This window comes from Rhamphochromis longiceps, linkage group LG13 (genome assembly GCF_057381845.1).
Source record: "Rhamphochromis longiceps isolate RC_006_pf linkage group LG13, R_longiceps_female_GT1.1, whole genome shotgun sequence".
NCBI classification, from domain to species: Eukaryota; Metazoa; Chordata; class Actinopteri; order Cichliformes; family Cichlidae; genus Rhamphochromis; species Rhamphochromis longiceps.
In genome coordinates this window covers 22,486,284-22,504,238 of record NC_140569.1, presented here as the reverse complement: position 1 = coordinate 22,504,238, position 17,955 = coordinate 22,486,284, and the positions used below count along the sequence as shown (strand labels likewise).

General features: G+C 41.5%; 2 protein-coding genes across 3 annotated transcripts; one reads left to right on the top strand and one right to left on the bottom strand.

The window, feature by feature from the left end:
• The first annotated feature begins 290 nt into the window (after positions 1-290).
• slc29a3 (solute carrier family 29 member 3) lies at positions 291-8,761 on the top strand. 2 transcript variants are annotated; one of them, XM_085428500.1, is made up of 7 exons: positions 291-380; positions 1,222-1,373; positions 1,458-1,870; positions 2,325-2,407; positions 3,900-4,126; positions 7,085-7,247; positions 7,586-8,761. In XM_085428500.1, exons 3-7 carry the CDS (start codon positions 1,541-1,543, stop codon positions 8,190-8,192), a joined length of 1,410 nt encoding a protein of 469 aa, XP_085284626.1. In that variant the 5' UTR covers positions 291-380; positions 1,222-1,373; positions 1,458-1,540; the 3' UTR covers positions 8,193-8,761. The 2 variants fall into 2 exon arrangements, with proteins under 2 accessions (XP_085284626.1, XP_085284627.1); XM_085428501.1 differs by having other exon boundaries at positions 307-380; positions 1,268-1,373.
• Positions 8,762-9,330: 569 nt separating this feature from the next.
• psap (prosaposin) lies at positions 9,331-17,563 on the bottom strand. Its single transcript, XM_085428499.1, has 14 exons — positions 17,425-17,563; positions 14,545-14,678; positions 14,286-14,360; positions 14,038-14,163; positions 13,137-13,352; positions 12,593-12,736; positions 12,449-12,505; positions 11,494-11,643; positions 11,257-11,349; positions 10,954-11,137; positions 10,607-10,770; positions 10,439-10,519; positions 10,092-10,199; positions 9,331-9,957 (listed from the first exon to the last, which is right to left on the bottom strand). The coding sequence occupies exons 1-14, from the start codon at positions 17,456-17,458 to the stop codon at positions 9,922-9,924; spliced, it is 1,602 nt and encodes a 533-aa protein (XP_085284625.1). The 5' UTR covers positions 17,459-17,563; the 3' UTR covers positions 9,331-9,921.
• Positions 17,564-17,955: the final 392 nt, after the last annotated feature.

Sequence of the window (17,955 nt, the reverse complement as noted above, 5' to 3'; positions counted from 1 at the left end):
GCACTGGTACAACACAGGAGGTTTTCCAGAGATGTGGGACTCTCCCCAGCCTCAGCCTCAGGTTGAAGAGGTGCTCCATCACCCCACACAGTCGGTCTGCGCAGGAAATCCTTTTCAAACATATTTTGAAATGCCTCCGAGTTTTATACACATAAGCGTAACTCGGCGATATTTTATTTTGCCACTTTGTAAAATAATATGGTTTGAATCAGCTAGTGATTGTTTTAAATATTTACGGCTTTAACTTTGAAGATTTTTTTTTTTACCGGAAATGATGTTGTTGTTGTTGTCAGCCCTGGTCAGCTGACCAGAGTTTTTGAGGCGGTCCATTAAGCGCCAAGGAAAGGCAGAAGCAACAGCGAAGGAGTCCACAGAGAAAGGTACATTTAAAATATTTTTTACTTGAGCTACAGTTTGTATGGGTCGAGAAGGTTGCTCACGTTTCTTTTTGCACTTAGCTGGCATCTATTGTTAGGTCACGTGTAGGTGTTAACGAATAAAAGACAGCTTTTCGCCATTAACGACCCTTAAAATGAAGAGTGCCAACAAACGAGCTGAATAATTTTACAATGAACACCGGGAGTCGCAAAAACTGCTGCTAGCAGGATACTTTGTTAAAAGAAGCGGCTCTTTAGTCTGTTTTTACTTACTGTTGCTTTTTCGTGGGTAAGCATCACGTGAATATTTGTTCCTCATCAGCACATCACGATTTTAAGATGCAAAGTCAGCTGTGTGCTTCACGTCAGTCGCCTTTAATGACCCGCTTTTTGACGTGATAAAGCCGTGCTAGTTTGAACCTGCTTTGTTTCGTTTGTCTGTTCCTGCCTGCGGTGTTCAAACACTTCAGGCAGCTTCTGTTCTGGTCTCATGAGCGGTCCTGCTTGCATCACTTGCCGCTTATTTTTAGCGTCTTTCATGTGATACTTTACTTTTAAAAAAGAGTAGAGACGCTTTATAAAATTGCCGAAAGCCAGTATTATGGTTCAACAAGAACATGCCCTAATATGATAATTGACATAAATGCTGACTTTTCCTTCTGATGGAGCATTTAGTTGTGGGTTCAAATCCGTAGTTGCAGTGGCCCATTAAGAAATGGCATTGGTCTCCTTTGACAGTCCACAGCAGGTCACGATTGTCTATTTACTGTGAATGTTTACTGACCATACTGTGGTGACAAACACAGGATACTTATATATTTTTTATTTCTTACATGTTATAAAGAAACAGATGTGGAAGATGCAAGACTGAATGAAATTGATCATGTCAGGTGGCTGATTCACCGGAATTTCTGTCAGCGTCAGTGACCTCTCCAGACTATGGGCTCCGAGCAAATGTGGTTGACTTTTCCCATCTGTGGACAAGTTCTAAGAAAAGTAAGCGTTATAATAACAATATAATGTCAGTTCCTCAGTGAATTTGTTTTGTTCTCATATTTTTCTTCTTCTCCTCCTCCACAGCTTTCTGTTTAAAACTTCCTGCATTGGTGCTCTTCACTTTTGCAACCTTCGCTTTGTGAGTGTCCGGCACGCAGTCTGTGGAAATGGACGGTACAGGGCCTGTGCACCCCAGTCTTAACTCATCATATCTTCCTAATGCACTTGGTAACCATGATGAATCTGATGAGGAAGACGAAGAGAGCGAAGACCATAGCCTCTCTGCGTCTCTTCTCCCCCAAAATTCCCCACCACCTTTGGCTGTGCGCTATAGTCCAGAGGACTCGTACTATTTGGTGTACATCATTTTCTTTCTGATGGGCATTGGATCCCTGCTGCCTTGGAACTTTTTCATAACAGCTAAACACTACTGGCTCTATAAACTTAGCAACGACACTCATCACAGCGGCAACGAGGAGCAGCATTCAGACCTCAGTGTGAGTGCTTAACAAAGCGTGATATGCATGTTTTTCACAGGAAGAAACACATCTGGGCAATTCTGCATGCTTGTGACATGAAGCTGTTGCAACCCCGTCTGAGATCATATGACTTGCTGTCTTTTTGCATCTGATTGAATACCATTGCAGCCTGCTCCCAGGCATTGTGGAATTTGTTCATTTGTTCTCACTCATGGTGACACTTGTATGCATTAATGTGTAAGAAAAACATAAAGCAAACTGCCATTAAGTCTTGATTAATTTTTGATTTTGCAAGATAAACACTTGCTTATACTTGGAGGAAATGGCTATTACAGATTTATTTATTCGTTTCACCCTCCCCTTTCACTTCCTTTTTCTTTTGTGTGTCAGATGCCACATGCATCCATAACTCTCTGCTTTTATTCAAGTGAATACTGATTAAAAATGTTTTCTTTTATCTCTCTGTTCACAGGATTACTTTGAAAGTTATCTGTCCATAGCCTCCACTGTGCCCTCTGTGTTTTGTCTGATCCTCAACTACGTTTTTGTTAACAGGTTAGCTCCCCACACACACACACACACACACACACACACACACACACACACACACACACGTCAGTCCTCTCTGAGAGTTTTCTGTCTTTCACAGTTCAGCCTTGCTGTTCGGTTACTGGATGATTGGACGGTACAATGTCACATTTGTCCTGTCTAGGTTCTTAAAGGACAGGGCAGCGGTGATCTAATTTATGTTGGAACATTTGATCTAGTGTGTCTCTTCACCCTCTCTCTGGATTTTTGTTCAGCTGTGTTTATTATTGGGGTGGATAATTAAAGGCTAGCTGTGTCACATTAGGCCAGACTGCGTGTGTGCGTAATAGTTTATCACATGTTTAAACAACACAACAAAAGGAAAAAAAAAGAAAAAAGTAAATCCATTGTGAATGGTCAAATGAGGATACATGTGACTTTTGCATCACTTTCAGCCTCTACACACATTTCTCAGGGAGATGGGTCACTTGACCAGAGGGTTTTACCATGGTAGCCTTGTGGATGGGTTCTGATGAATGGGGCCTTTTTGAGAGAACCTCAAATTTGGGGTGAAATCTGGTCAAGTGAAGTTGCCTTTCTCCCTTGTTGTCTTTGTTGTTTACTTCCAACTCTGATGGTTTCTCCTGCTCATGAACTTGAAAACAGTTACAGTCCTGTGGAAAAGCATTTTTCCCTTCCTGATTTCTTGGGGGTTTTTGGTAGTTTTTTTTTTTTTGTTTTTTGTTTTTTGTTTTTGGCATATTCATCACATTTACATGTTTCAGATCATCAATATTAGTTTTTACATTCTCATTTCATTTCAACCCCTACACAGTTTCTCAGGGCGATGCATCTCTTGACCAAGGAGGAAACCACTGCTGGCCAAAAACAACACGAAGGCCCGTCTCACATTTTGCCAAAAAACATCTTGAAATCTTTTGTGAACTAACTAGACAAAAGTTGAACTTTTTGGAAGGTTTCAGTCCCGCTACATCTGACATTAAACTAACACAGCATTTCATGAAAATAACAACATATCAACAGTCAAACAGTGTAGTGTGATGGTCTCTGGTTGCTTTAGGACCTGGACAGTTTGTTGTAATTGTTGAGACCATGAATTTTTCTCTCCACCTGTAACTGGAAAATGTCCGGTAACTAGTTCAGTCCTGAAGCTCAGGCTCACTTGAGTTATGTAGCAGGACATTGATCCGAAGCACACTAGCAATTAAGTTTGTTTTTTTTGTTTATGTTATTTTCCTTTAATTAATATAATAATCATTTACAAACTGTATTATGGATCTTCTTTGATTATCTTTGGACTAATATTAAAATTTTGTTGATCTGAAACATATAAGTGTCATATATGCCCCAAAGAGCTAAAAGATTGGGCTGTTAGAGCGCTGTATGAAGGAAAATGTAAAAGCTGATTTGACATCCATGTTTATTTTTGTAAACCCAATTATGTTAACAGAGCTCAAAGATCTTTCTGCCTAATCCCAGTATGTGTTTGTGTGGATAGGGTGTCTTCAAGAATCCGAATCCTATCATCACTGTTTGTGATCCTGTTTGTGTTCGCGGTGACCACAGCGCTGGTGAAGGTGGACACGTCAAACTACAGGATGGGATTCTTAGTCGTCACTCTGGTCAGTGTGGCCGTAGTCAGCGGAGCCTCCAACATCTTCTATGGTAGCATTTTCGGGATCAGTGGCCACTTTCCCATGAGGATCTCTCAGGCCCTCATATCAGGTAGAGATCTTATTCAAGTCAAGTTAGAGATGTCTTTTGTTGACACTGGTGTCTTTTATTAAAGTGCATGCTCACAAATATTTTCTCATGTTTTCAAATCCTGATTATGTGCTGCTTCATGAAGATGATTTCACTGTATGTAGTAACTTCTTACGTCACATTGTACGAGTATAGTTTCAGTTTTCAGTTTTATTTGTCATATGCAAGTTAGCACAGGGTCAACATTGCAATGAAATGTGTTTGACGAGCAGCAGTCACTCAGCAGCATGGTACAGTAGAAGAAAATATAATAAAATAAAATAAATAGAAAGAGCAAAATATTAGAGAGATGTGGTAAAAGAGGAAAGATGACTAAATACATATGTATCTATAAATATAAATTAATGTATACTAGTGATTAAATAAGAATCTTGAAAAGAAATATGACGGGAGGGCAGATGGGATATTGAACAGGAATGAGCAGCAGAAAATTACAGTATTGCACTTTTTAAATATAAATATCAATGACAATAAAGTGGCGTGACCAGTGCAGATTAAACAGAGTACTTGTGAAGCTGCAGGGTAGCTTCTGAGTGCGTCCTGTGGACTGTGTTGTGTGTGTTTAAGTGTTGTGGTTGAGATGTCGTATGGCTTGGTGGTAAAAACTGTTTTTAAGTCTTGTAGTCCGAGCCGACAGACTCCTGTAACGTCTGCCAGATGGTAACAAGGAGAACAGCTGATGTGCTGGGTGGCTGTGGTCCTTGATGATGTTGTGTGCTTGACGGAGGCATCGCTGGAGATAAATGTCCTGAATGGCAGGAAGCCTCGTGCCAGTGATGTGCTCTGCTGCCTTCACCACCCTCTGTACTGATTTACGGCTGCTGGCAGAGCAGCTTCCGTACCAAACTGTGATGCAGCTCGTCAGCAAGCTCTTGATTGCACACCTGTAGAAATTTGAGGTGATTCATGCCAAACTTCCTCAGCCTCCTCAGGAAGTAAAGCCGCTGGCGAGCTTTCCTGACAGCAGTGTCTGTGTGAAGGGTCCAGGAGAAGTCCTCGGTGATGTTGACTCCAAGGAATTTGAAGCTGCTGACCCTTTCGACCTTGACACCGTTGATGTGGATGGGCTGGTGTTACCTGACTGGCCGTTTCCGGTAGTCCACTATCATTTATCTAGTTTTGCTGATGTTGAGAGTCAGGTTATTTTCCAGACACCTCCTCTCTATAGGCCGTCTCGTCGTTGTCTGTGATGAGGCCTACGATGGTTGTGTCATCCGCAAACTTGATGATGATGTTGGACTCATGTTTAGCAACACAGCCGTGTGTGAACAGGGAATATAGGAGGGGGCTAAGCACACAACCCTGTGGCGTACCTGTGTTCAGGATGAGTGATGAGGAGGTGTGCTTACCAACTCTCACCACCTGGGGCCTGTTTGTGAGGAAGTTTAGAATCCATCTGCAGGTTGGTGTTCCCAGCCCAAGGTCGACGAGCTTCGTGGCAAGTTTTGAGGGGATGATGGTGTTAAATGCCAAGCTGTAGTCAATGAAGAGCATCCTTGCATATGTATTCCCTTTTTCCAGGTGAGTGAGGGTGGTGTGCGTTGCCAGGGCGATGGCATCCTCTGTGGCTCTGTTTGTCCAATAGGCAAACTGAAGAGGGTCCAGTGTGTCAGGGAGGGAGGAGCAGATGTGACCTTTGACCAGCCGCTCCAGGCACTTCATGATGACGAATGTCAGTGCAACAGGACGGTAGTCATTCAGACAGGAGACCACTGATTTTTTGGGAACGGGAATGATGGTGGATGCTTTGAGGGACGTGGGGACCACTGACTGCCTCAGGGAGAGGTTGAAGATGTTGGTGAACACCTCTGCCAGCTCGTCTGCACACACTCTGAGTAGCCGGCCTGGGATGCTGTCCAGTCCTGGAGCTTTGTGAGGATTGACCTTTTTAAAGGTCCATCTCACAGCTTCTGTTTTCAGAGTTAAAGTTGCTGCCTCACTGTCCTCCTGAGGGTAGAGGATCTGCTCTCTGTTGTCTGCGTCAAAACGAGCATAGAAGTTGTTAAGCTCGTCTGCGAGAGATGCAGTGGGCTGAACACTGCCTGTGTTGTCCTTCTTGTAGTCAGTGATGCAGCGCAGTCCATTCCACAGTCGCCTGGTGTCAAAGCTGTGGTAGCTGGACTCCATTTTTGTTCCTGTAGTCCTTTCTGGCCTTTTTTATGGACTTTCGGAGGTCGTACATGGCTGCTTTATATGCATCAGCATCCCCGGAGTTAAAGGCAGAGGTCTGCACTTTTAGCTTGGCGCGAACGTTTTTATTTACCCAGGGTTTCTGATTTGGATATATGCAGACAGTGGTTTTTGTGATGGTATCATCCATGCACTTTCCAATATATCCAATGACCGAGTCTGTGAGTTCATTGATGTTGCCATCAGCTGCATCCACAAATATCTGCCAGTCAGTTGTCTCAAAGCAGTCCTGCAGGACCTCCTCAGCCTCACTGTCCCATTTGTAAATAACCCTGGAAGCTGTTTTTTCCTGTTTCAGTCTTTGTCTGTATGCAGGCAGCAGCAGAATGGAACAATGGTCTGCCTTACCAAAAGCTGGGCGGGGAAGGGGTTTGTAGCACTCTTTGAATGGAGTGTAACAATGGTCCAATGTTTGATCACCTCTTGTGGGGAAGGAGATGTGCTGATAGTATTTGGGGAGAACCTTCTTCATGTTGGCTCTGTTGAAGTCTCCCAGAACCCTTATAGTAAAGATGGCCCCAATTTTTGAGTCCCTTTTTATTATATAACACACTGAATTAAGAATTTGGGATGCTGGATCACTGCCTCTCTTTCTCATTTCCTTTCAGCCTGCTTTCTAATAAAGCTTATAACATTTAAAAAGAAAACAAACAATCAATTTAAAGAGGCAACAATGCAAGACTTTTATCTACTGCACAATACTTAAACCAAGCTCCTTTTCTGCTTCAGGTCAGGCTATGGGAGGTACACTGAGTGCTTTAGCCTCAATAGCGGACCTAGCCATAGCTAAAGATGTGACAAACAGCGCTCTGGTCTATTTCCTCACGGCGGATGTCTTCATTCTGCTTTGCATCATCACATATTTGCTGTTGCCCAGGCTGGCATATTCAAGGTCAGTAGTTCTGGTTTCCATGTGGTTAAATACACCACCAACCACATCTGTATTTTGAATGTACAAATGTGCTCTTGTGTAGTTTATATCATTATTTGTGATTTCACCTGAACCAGTGTTCGTGTCATACACAGGGTGGGTTTAAAAACCCCTCAAAACCATTATAATAAATTAAGATCTGGAATGGGTTCTAAATTAACCTGTGCCAGTCATTTTCTGCATATTGTATATTTAGTTAATGCATTAAATGCATGTGAAATAAATGTATTTAATGATGAAGCATCTATAAATCAATAATAATAATGAACCTGTTCCAATTCACCATTTTTATTCTTTAGACACTACATGGCATGCAGTAGTCCAGGTGGGATGAGCGAGGATGAAGGTGCTGGAAACAAAACCCCACCTTTGCGACCCATCCTTAAGATGATTTGGCTGCTCGGACTGAGTGTCTTCTATGTCTTTTCTGTCTCCATCATGGTATTCCCTGCTGTATCCTCAGGAATACAGTCTGTTAACAAGGATAGTGGCAGCCCCTGGACAACCACTTACTTTGTGCCTCTTAGCTGTTTCCTCCTGTACAACGTAGCAGATTTATGTGGCAGGATGGCCACAGCCTGGCTGCAGGTCCCTGGTCCCACAAGTAAAGTCCTGCCTGTGCTGGTGCTGTGTCGCTCCGTTATGGTACCACTCCTCATGCTCTGTAACTACCAGCCAAGGGATCACCTCCTTACAGTAGTGTTCAATCATGATGCGTATCCGGTGCTCTTTAACTGCCTGCTGGGTCTCTCTAATGGCTACTTAGGCACACTGCCAATGATCTACGGCCCAAAGGTGGTACATCGAGAGCTGGCAGAGGCCACAGGAGTGATCATGTCTTTCTTTCTCGCTCTGGGACTGGCTGTTGGATCTGCATTGTCTGTGCTCATCATACACTATATCTGATCAGGCTGGTACACAGTAACCTGGTCATGTTCAGGTGAATCAGAACTGCAGCATGCACCAGTAAAGTCAGGTATCTGCTCAGGGGGAGTTGCCAATAAGCTTTTCACTTGACCAACATGCCTTAATTTCTTTATACCTCGCATTAATATGTTTACATTTATGAAGTGATTTGTAATCACTGCTGTCTATAAGAAACAGATTTTAAAATTTTTAAAAATCAGATGACAATTTTGGAGTACTCGGTAAATTGTAAAAATTATATTTACTTTTTTTTTTTTTTTTTAAATAAGGCTTTGGGTGAAAATACTTGGTTAAAGGATTTCGAACATGTGGCTTGATCCTGTCTACCTGCTATGAACCTCGACACATCTTGATGAACAGTTTAAAAAACAAATCTACATGCTGTGGTTTGCCTTACTTCTCAATGCGTTTTGCTGTACTACATTACTACTGGCTGTATTGATGGACAACAAATAAAACTCTGGAAGAGGTTTTGTGTGAGGATCATTAGTTTTTAATACAAGTACACCATTGTCTTGTCAGAGACAGTTCCATACTTTCCTCGCAGCTTCTTTAATCTGAGTCTCTAGCATTTTCTTCAGGTTGCAGCAGACAGCACACAAAGCTTTAGAGCAGAGCTGATCGAGTGCAGCAGCAAAGAATAGGCCCAGCAAAGACTCAAACACCCACTGGATGGTGTGTATATTGGACTTTATTTGTATTGCTATGACGTTTTACACATTTTCCTACTAAAATACTATTTTTTTATCATGTAGAAAAACAGACTGAAATTGGACTCTTAAAGATATCTCAGCAATTAAATGTGTGAGCATCTTTTTACAGGTTCAGTCCACACAACACCATCTAATAATCAGAAGGTTGGTGTTTTCATCCGTAGCTGCTCCAGTCTGCATGCCAAATTTCCTTGGGCAAGATACTAAATGTCACTTTGATGGGTGGATCCACTGGAGTGTGAACATTAGAAAGCATTAAAAGTAAAGGACTTGTATAAATGAGGAATGCTGTGTGAAGATTTGGGTGCTAAGGCTGAGTAGAAAAGCGCTATACAAGAACCAGTCCTTTCACCATAGTAAGTTTGAGGGAAATTCCAGTCACAATACAAGGAAAAAACCAAACAATAGATTGGGAATCGCTTTATTTGTTAAAAAGTTTGCACTGTAACAATTACCTCAGCGTTTCAAGCAGACATTTAATTCTGAGAAGTTTAGTGCATTAGAAGCACACAGATTTACAAACAGTTAAAGAGTGAACTCAAATTACACTGATTAACCTCCAGTGTTAGCTCATAAAAACAAATCTCTACAAAATATGTTTCAGAGAAATTTATTACTGCAGATTTACAGATCAACTAATGAACTGAATCATTTGTATTTGCAAAGAGTACTACCATAGAGAAGAAAGCAAATGTGAAAATTGTGTTCTTATTTTCACCTCTCCCAGTAAAAGAAAAACCAAGTGCAACTCAAACGATGCCAATTTTGAAAAGCAGACAGTGAAGCAATTGTGTGCCACTATACATGTAATTACTCCCCCCTGCCCAATAATCCAATACTTTGTTGGAGGGGGAAAAGAAGAAAACACTAGTCCCTTTCCACCATAACATCATTTAAAATATCAAAGTTAATTTAAACACAAAAATGAACAGTGGGATGCAGCACTAGAGTATTTCTGTTTAATTCCCTACAGGTCAGTTTGTATGGGTCGTCCTCTATACCCACACATGGCGTTGGCAATGAGCCACGGCCTGAAAGACAAAAACAAGTGGTTGTAGAGACGTATTAGAGTAAGGTTGAGCTTAAACAGTTTACAATCAGTTCCAGTGGCATTTTGACACCAAATGGTTAATAAGATACCCAAAAATATGTTCAAACTACTCACATTGCACTGTTGTGCGGTCTCCATGTTCTTGCACCAGAATGAAGGTCCCCAGCTGCACCGCTCTGTCCCCAGCAGTCTGTGTGCAGCACCAGGGCAAGCTCCCAATTTCTAGAACACACGCAAAAAAAACCTCAGACGTTAAAAACTAAGCTGCAGGTATGCAGTTTAAGCCATAACAATCTCATTTACTGCTAATGACCAAAAATGTATACATTTCAGCATTCGATGTAAGCTGTATGGTTTTTGGAGTTAAAAACATTCCTATTTCAGCATTTAATCATTTAAAGTCCAGTGAAACATACTACCAGTTAACTTTATTATCATTTTGAAATAAGTAATCCTTTTACCATGCACACAAAGTCTGGGTCAAGCATCTCGAGCAGCAGCTGGACAAGAATTGGCTCATACTGTTGGACCAACTGGTCACACTGTTGACAAACCACAGTTAAAATGTAAGGGTGTCACATGAGGACAGGTAAAAGAGTTCCACAAGATTAATTAGCACATCTACTCACCTCAGTCTTGTAAGAGTCAGGCAGAAAGTTGCATACTTTTCTCACAGCTTCCTCAATCTCAGCCTCTGTTGCATTCTTCTCCAGGATGCCGTCGATGTAACTGACTGCAGCTTTACACACCTCACAGTAGCCTCCGACCTTAAAGCGGGGCTTGTCAAGTGCAACTGTGAAACAGTTTTAGGAGTGATTATCCATCCATGTATTTAAATGCTTAAATGTTTAGCCCTGCAACAGCCTGGCAATCTGTCCAGCGATGCCTCTTGCCTTAGGGTAGCTAGGATAGGCTCCAGCTAGCTAAAGCACAATGTACATCTGCATAGAGCGTGCTCTGAAGACTAAGAACTTACCAACATATGCACGTCCTTGACCATTGCAAAGTCCCAGCACTGTGCAGACAGTTTTGGGATCAGCCTCCTGCACAAGCAGATCAATGATAGCCTGACCATATGTCTCAATCAGATCCTTGCACTGGGAACTCAAAGAGGAGGGCAGGATTGAGCACACTTGCTCCACAGCGTGAATAATCTCCTCCTGCACAGGACAGACAGGTTAGTTGGTCAGCAGAGCAAACCACACCAGTATTATGTTGGCAGCAGTTTGTAGCTTATTTTTATGATCATACTGGACATATTAAGTGTTACACAGCCCACCTCTGTAGAATGTTGCTGCACCATGCTCTCCAACTGTTTCATCACATACTCGCAGATGGTACAGGTTGGGGAATCACGGACACGGACCATGGGCTGGACACAGGGTATGGCTCATTAGCATGTGCAATATACTGCTATACGACCAGTCTTTAATTATCTTTTTTTTTTTTTTAACTAAAATAAATATCAAATACAAAAATCACGATTAACCACTGTACACTATCCAACATACTATACCTTGCCAGACGTTTCTGCAGCAGAGTCTACCTTAGTGGCAGGGAAAAGCTTGGCGGCGGGCACAGTCTTAGCGGCCTGAAGTGTCATCATGGGAATGGATTTCTTCGTTCCAGCACAAAAGCCAGCAAAGGCACAGATTTCTCTGGGTTGCTGAGGAAGGAAGCAACACAATTACTCAGGATTAAAAGCCAAAGTTTTTGTTTTGGTAAGTAATTTAAAGTAAAATTTCATGCTTATAGCATAAAAATTCCACATTGCCACCCATGCAATATGCAGGAGTTTTTATGCACATACACCTACTACATCTTTGTTTTACCAGCACACACACTGCAACACACACACACTCATGGTGGCACAAACTGTCATTTCAGGTGCAGCATGAAGAACCAGGAAAGACCGGTGCACCTCATAGCTGACTTGATTCTTTAAACTAACATAACCTAGGCACATATCACAAGAACCAAGTAAAGTGCATGCTCTGACTGTGGCCCTACTCCATAGTGTTCAAACAGGCACCAAAGTGTCAGGTCATTAACCAAACAAGCCCAGTGTTCAAAAAAAAGTATAATTAGACCATCATTCGCACGCGTCTCAAGAGCTAAGGGTTAAAAGGCTACAGGCTGAACACAGAATGACCTACCTGTTCCTGGGGAGCAGCATACAAAACCCAGAGTAGGAGAAAACAGAGCAAAAAGACATGAATGGAGAGGAGAAAAGTAACAAAGGAACACAGGCGAAAACAAACAAAGTAAGAAGATAAAATTTGAAAGGAGAACAAGCAAACATGACCAAGTTTAAGTCAGCAGGCCAGGTGGTGCTGTTCTACAAAAATGTATTGCTGCATTTGCTTCTAAGCTTAAGTACTACAATGAAATAACTATTAAAGCCACATTGTAGCTTCAAAAAGTCAAACAGAAGGTTAAAGCACATCATCAAAAGGAACCAGAAGACTCACCATAGACATGAGCTGCTGAACAACCAGGGTTCCATACTGGCTAACATATTGCTTACACTGCAAAGACAGAAGTATAGGTATTAGAAAAGCTTTGTTTTTCTCCCTCCTGGGTGTGGTGAAGAAACCCACACATGGGATATTTACCTGGTCAGCCAAGCCTGGCCCCAGCATATCACACTGCTTCTCAATATTCTCAATGAGAGAGTCGATAAATGAAGAATTGGCTTTGGCCTCTGCCTGAGCATCAGTCAGCAGTTTGATGCAGTCCTCGCACACCGTATCACTTTCCTACAAAGAAGACAGGCAAGTTTCAGTGCCAAATAAAGAGTACACTTAACAGCAGGTAAATGGCCTGCATTTGTATAGCGCTTTTCTAGTCCATAGGACCCCAAAGCGCTTTACACTACATTCAGTCATTCACCCATTCACACACTGGCGATGGCAAGCTACATTGTAGCCACAGCTGCCCTGGGGCGCACTGACAGAGGCGAGGCTGCCGGACACAGGCGCCACCAGGCCCTCTGACCACCACCAGTAGGCAAACATGGGGTTAGTATCTTGCCCAAGGATATTTGACATGCAGCCAGGATGCAGCCTGGGATCGAACCACCGACCTTATGATTAGTGGCTGACCTGCTCTGCCACCTGAGCTACAGCCACCCTGTTGTTGAGGACATTTCAAGCTTACCTGCTTTGGAGACTCTTGTTTGGAAGCCTCCTCTTTGTGGTTCTCCAGAGGATAAAGGAGCCCGGGCACATTGAAGAGGAAGGGAGACACTTGCTGGGAAAGGTCAACTTGAGGTATTTCATTGGACAAGAGCTGCTGCTGGGCCTGAACCTTAGCCAGGGCTGCCTGCTGTGACTGACAGAGTCCCATGGCTCCGCACACCACGCCAGGATCATCCTAATAAACACAACTTCATATTACTTTCAATACCTTCCCCATTTTAAACTCCCTTTGACCAAAACACTTTGCTTCCACACACATTAGCCTAAAGAGAAGTGAAATCCTTTAATTCGACTGTGCTTAAAAAATAAAAAATAAAAAAATAAATAAATAAATAAATAAAAAAAAAAAGCCTGCATTTCCTGTGCGAACAAACTGGTTTAGTAAATACTAAATGGATTCTCCTTTCTCTCCCCCCCCCCCAAGAATGCTGTAGCAGGTGTGCGTTAAGACAACTATACTAAATGCTCCTAGTCATGGGTTTAGTATTGCACAATGACTACTCTGTTCCCATTTTGAGTTAAAACTCATTTCCCCATCAATAGCCCTTTTTAAGCTGGGTGCACTCTGGTCACACAACCACTTGTGTTTCCCTTTAGAAAGAAAGAACTAACAGATGGGGTATTTACTTACAGTCCTAATAAGAGCAGAATGATAAATGCACAGACAAAGCAAACGATGTTTAAAAGAATCTATGGGTTATATTTGAAAGCATTCAATATGGTTCAAAATGTAAACCTTATGACAGTATAACTCTAAGGCAAACTCAATAATGAATGTTTTTTTTGTCCAAATGCTAAAAGCCCGGATGGCCGCCTATATTTAAAGTGAAAGCTTGCACAAACAGATTCAAGAAGCTCACCAGTTCTCCCTCGATGATTCCCATGAGAATGGGGAAGTAGTCATCCACCCTCTCTTTGCACTCTTTACTCAAATCTTGATCAGGGATGAGTTGGCAGGCCTTCTCCAGGTACCCTAGGACCTCAGCCTGCAGTCACAGAAATATGCAAATACCAATGTTTAAATCTTAGTGTGGTTGCAGGAAACTCTTATTTAAAAAAAACAAAACAAAACAAAAAAAAACCCAAGTTGTGGATCTTTTGGCCTTACCTCAGTGGCATTCTCCTTCAGTACTTGCCCAACCACAGTCAGAACCTCTTTACACAGCTCACATGGCACAGATTTCTGAAACCAGAGTATTGAGTGTGTAAATAAAAAGCTGCTAAAAATGTTTTAAGTAAACCAAAGATCCCAATACAAAAAAAATAAATTCATGTTTGCCTAACTACACATTTCAATGTAGGAGAAAGCAGAACAGAACAATTTGCCATTTGGGGAATTAAAAAATATATATACACAGGTCACTCACCATCTGGGGCTTGTTCCACACATTCTGCTGGCAGTGAGTCACAGCTCCACACAGAGATGCAGTTTTCACATTGTTACACCAGTAGGGGGGGCCACGAGCACACTGCTCAGTGCCCAGCAGAGGAGTTGCCACCGCTGTGAAGAGGACAAAGAGTCATGCTTTGACAGACAATTTATACTTTTGTGTTAAATCATCACCTCAAACCAAGGAATACTGATGATAGTAGCAACATGAGTGCTCACGAATGTAAGCAAATTCCTGGACGGAGATAACTTTAGCTATCAGAATGGACGTGAGGGAATGTACAAAGAAGTGGAAGAACTTGAGGGACAAATATATTTGCCTCTGTGGTGAAAGGATAAAAATAGGACTACAATAAAGAGTGGGGACTCTGGGGCAAAAAAAAAAAAAAAAAAAAAAAGAAATATATTATAATATAAATATATATTATATTTGGTGTCAGCCATGACACCAAATATAAAACTAGGACAACCTCTGACAGGCAACAGTGTCAGACACCACTTACATAGGTTACATCTTAAACCTTTACAGAGATTCACTGCAGAAATCTAAAGCAGCAGTTACAGAGAGATCAAAAAGCAATCTCATAACAAAATCATATTCCTCGGCAAGTTCACCACTGCTTTATATGACAGCAATGGAAACCAATACATTTGTTTTTCAGGGTTGTCATTTTCTTCTTTTAGGTTATACTTCAACTATGTTTAAAGTTTTAAAATAGGCTAAACTAGCTCGATTAGACCAAAAATACAAAGTATGACTTTATCAAGCAGGACTTCATACCACAGAAAGGAAATTCAAGGCCAACTTCCTCAACTGAAAGTATGATTTCAATAAGACACTGCCCTGCAGGTTGAATTTTAAACAACTCTGTAAAGATGACTGACAAAAGGTCAGCTGTTAACCATGTCGGCTGAGTTCTAAGAGGTTTTTCAGAAAGCAGTGAGGGGTTTTTTGTTGTCGTGTTTCTCTATGTTTTGTCTGTGTTTCAGCACCCTTGTCTCTCCATACTAATGAGGCTCACTTAAAACCAAGATAATTTACAAATCACTGAGGATTGTGGGTACCCAGCTATACTTTGCTAAGGTTTATGACCATTAATGGGGGGGGGGGGGGCTAAAACCCTATTAGCATGTCTATCTCTGGCATGACCACATCAGGGGAATTTAATTGCTCACTCATGCATCACAATTGCAGAAGTAGGAATCGGGGAGGTGGGTGAGGGGTTGTGTGTATAGCTCAATGCAAAAAAGAAGCCTTTACTGTTCTTCATGTTTGCTGAAGTGAAAAAGTGATGCAGGAAGGCATGTTTTGCATGCAGTGTTTCCTGTTTTGCCCATTAATGGTTTTGAAATGAAGATCCAAACTATCTGCATGTCACAAAACCTACATTTGAAAAATTGTGACAAACTAAAAGTAAGCTTACACTCACTGATTATTGGATTTCAAGGCCAGTGAGCAGACTTGAGTGATAACGGCCAAGAATGAGCAACGAAGGACAGGCTGAACCAGCAAACCTTCAATCACCAGCTACAGTGTATGCAGGGTCACATGCTTTTTATACAAAATGACAAGCTGTTCTGACGCAGACAACAATAGAAACTGCCTGTTCTGCATTTTATGGCAAGAAAAAGTTTTACAGTAAGTCAACAAATTCTGTGTGACCTAAAAGCCTACATTTGGGTTTCTATAAAGTCAAGAAAAGAAAGAAAGAAAGAAAACAACAGAAAAACACTTGAGGTGAGTAATCACGATCACATGACCCAGTAAAGCACAACAGGCTTTAAGCAGGATTCAGATTGGATTTTGCAATATCAGCATGTAACCTGTGGTATAAACCTGTTTAATGAGACAGGCTACACTGTTTTTGTGATCCAAACCACCAACTATCAGCAGAAAGTACACGACACATGTTAAACAATATGACTAAGCCCAAAACATGCGGGAGTAGGAATGCCAATGCAGGAATGTGGATGTAAAACACTGAAGTTAGGTTTCACCCAGAAATTCAGGTGAAACTAAGCAGTAACTAAAGCAAAGAAGTCTGTGTGTGAATAAAACAGCCCTGCCAATGGTCAGTAAGGAAACCAGGCTTCTGTCATGATAGTCCATAGTCCAAATGGCACATTTGGTTTCATTGCAGAAATAAACGGTTGGTATTGGTGACACAGTTTTATCACAATATAAGGATAAACCCATGAACACGACTCAAAGTGAAGCACAAGTATAGGTCCCGTTCCAAAATCCCCTAAAAGAAACAAAGACTGAAAAGAAAGTTTCAAATTCAACATTTCGGTGTGGGTGAAACGAAAGTGTTGCTTTAGTAGATCAAACGTAAACTTCCCCTTCAACATTACCAGTAGTCAACAAAGCACCAGATACTGTACATAGCCTGGGCTAAACAGGGGTCTACAACAGTTAACTGACTGATCGGTTTTCTATTGTAGTGTTCTACCATATTTATACACGTAAACGCTATTTTTAGGTAACTGATGTAGCAACGTTAGTTAGCTGAAATAGCTAGTTAGCATTAGCTGAAAAGCTTGAGTTAGCACAGCTAAGGCCAACGGTAAAACAATAAACTTCAAAGTCACGCGGTTAAAGATTCACTTGACATCGCTTTAAATATGTCTATAAAACTTGTAGAATATTATTTATATATTATATACTGAAAACAAAATCCCAGGTTACTTTATTAACAAATAAATAAAAAAATAATTCCCGGTATACGCTTCCGCCTATTGATGTTAAAACGCACATAGTTACACAACCAAAATCTGTCGAAATCAGGTCACCTATAGTGTTAAAAAAACGCGCGCACACACACACACATTATTTGTCTACTTCTGTTAATACTACCTGAGGACACCAAAAGAAGAGTTAGGAGCAGCATGACTGCGCTGTTTTCCGAGCCCTGTGTTTGTGTTGGTTGTCGGGGAGGATTGACTGGAGAAGGGCGAGCACTGCAATGCAGAGCGCGAGGGTGTTGATGCCTTTATGGTTCACGGTCAGCTGATCGAAACATGTGACTCTCAGCCTACCGTCATAGTACCTCGAAACGCCGATTGGGGGGTTGTTTTGTTTTGTTGTTGTTTTTAATTCAAACACACTTGTGAGCAACCAGAACTTTTGACTAAACAGATTTTTAAGTAGTTGTAATATTTGTACAGATATCTAGGGGAAATGCATAGTTTCTACAGTGAGGGCTCCGTGGTGGGCCAAGAAAGTAGTCAACAATTTTTAGTTAATAAAGAATTTGAAGTTGAAAGTTAATCAAATAAATACATTTAGTTTTGATTGTTGAAATGTGGACAGAATATCGAGTAATCAAAATGTATGCATTTAAATTCTACATATAAATTCCCCTCTTACCCCTATGGGCGGGCCTAT

Excerpts from the sequence above, each read along its gene's own strand:
- psap (XM_085428499.1), bottom strand. The coding sequence starts at position 17,458 with ATGCTGCTCCTAACTCTTCTTTTGGTGTCCTCAG. Across the intron at positions 14,164-14,285 it reads TGAAGGAGAATGCCACTGAG|GCTGAGGTCCTAGGGTACCT; the intron begins GTAAGGCCAAAA and ends CTGTGACTGCAG. Across the intron at positions 11,138-11,256 it reads TGCAGCAACATTCTACAGAG|GAGGAGATTATTCACGCTGT; the intron begins GTGGGCTGTGTA and ends TGTCCTGTGCAG.
- slc29a3 (XM_085428500.1), top strand. The coding sequence starts at position 1,541 with ATGGACGGTACAGGGCCTGTGCACCCCAGTCTTAACTCATCATATCTT. Across the intron at positions 1,871-2,324 it reads AGCAGCATTCAGACCTCAGT|GATTACTTTGAAAGTTATCT; the intron begins GTGAGTGCTTAA and ends CTCTGTTCACAG. Across the intron at positions 7,248-7,585 it reads CCCAGGCTGGCATATTCAAG|ACACTACATGGCATGCAGTA; the intron begins GTCAGTAGTTCT and ends TTTATTCTTTAG.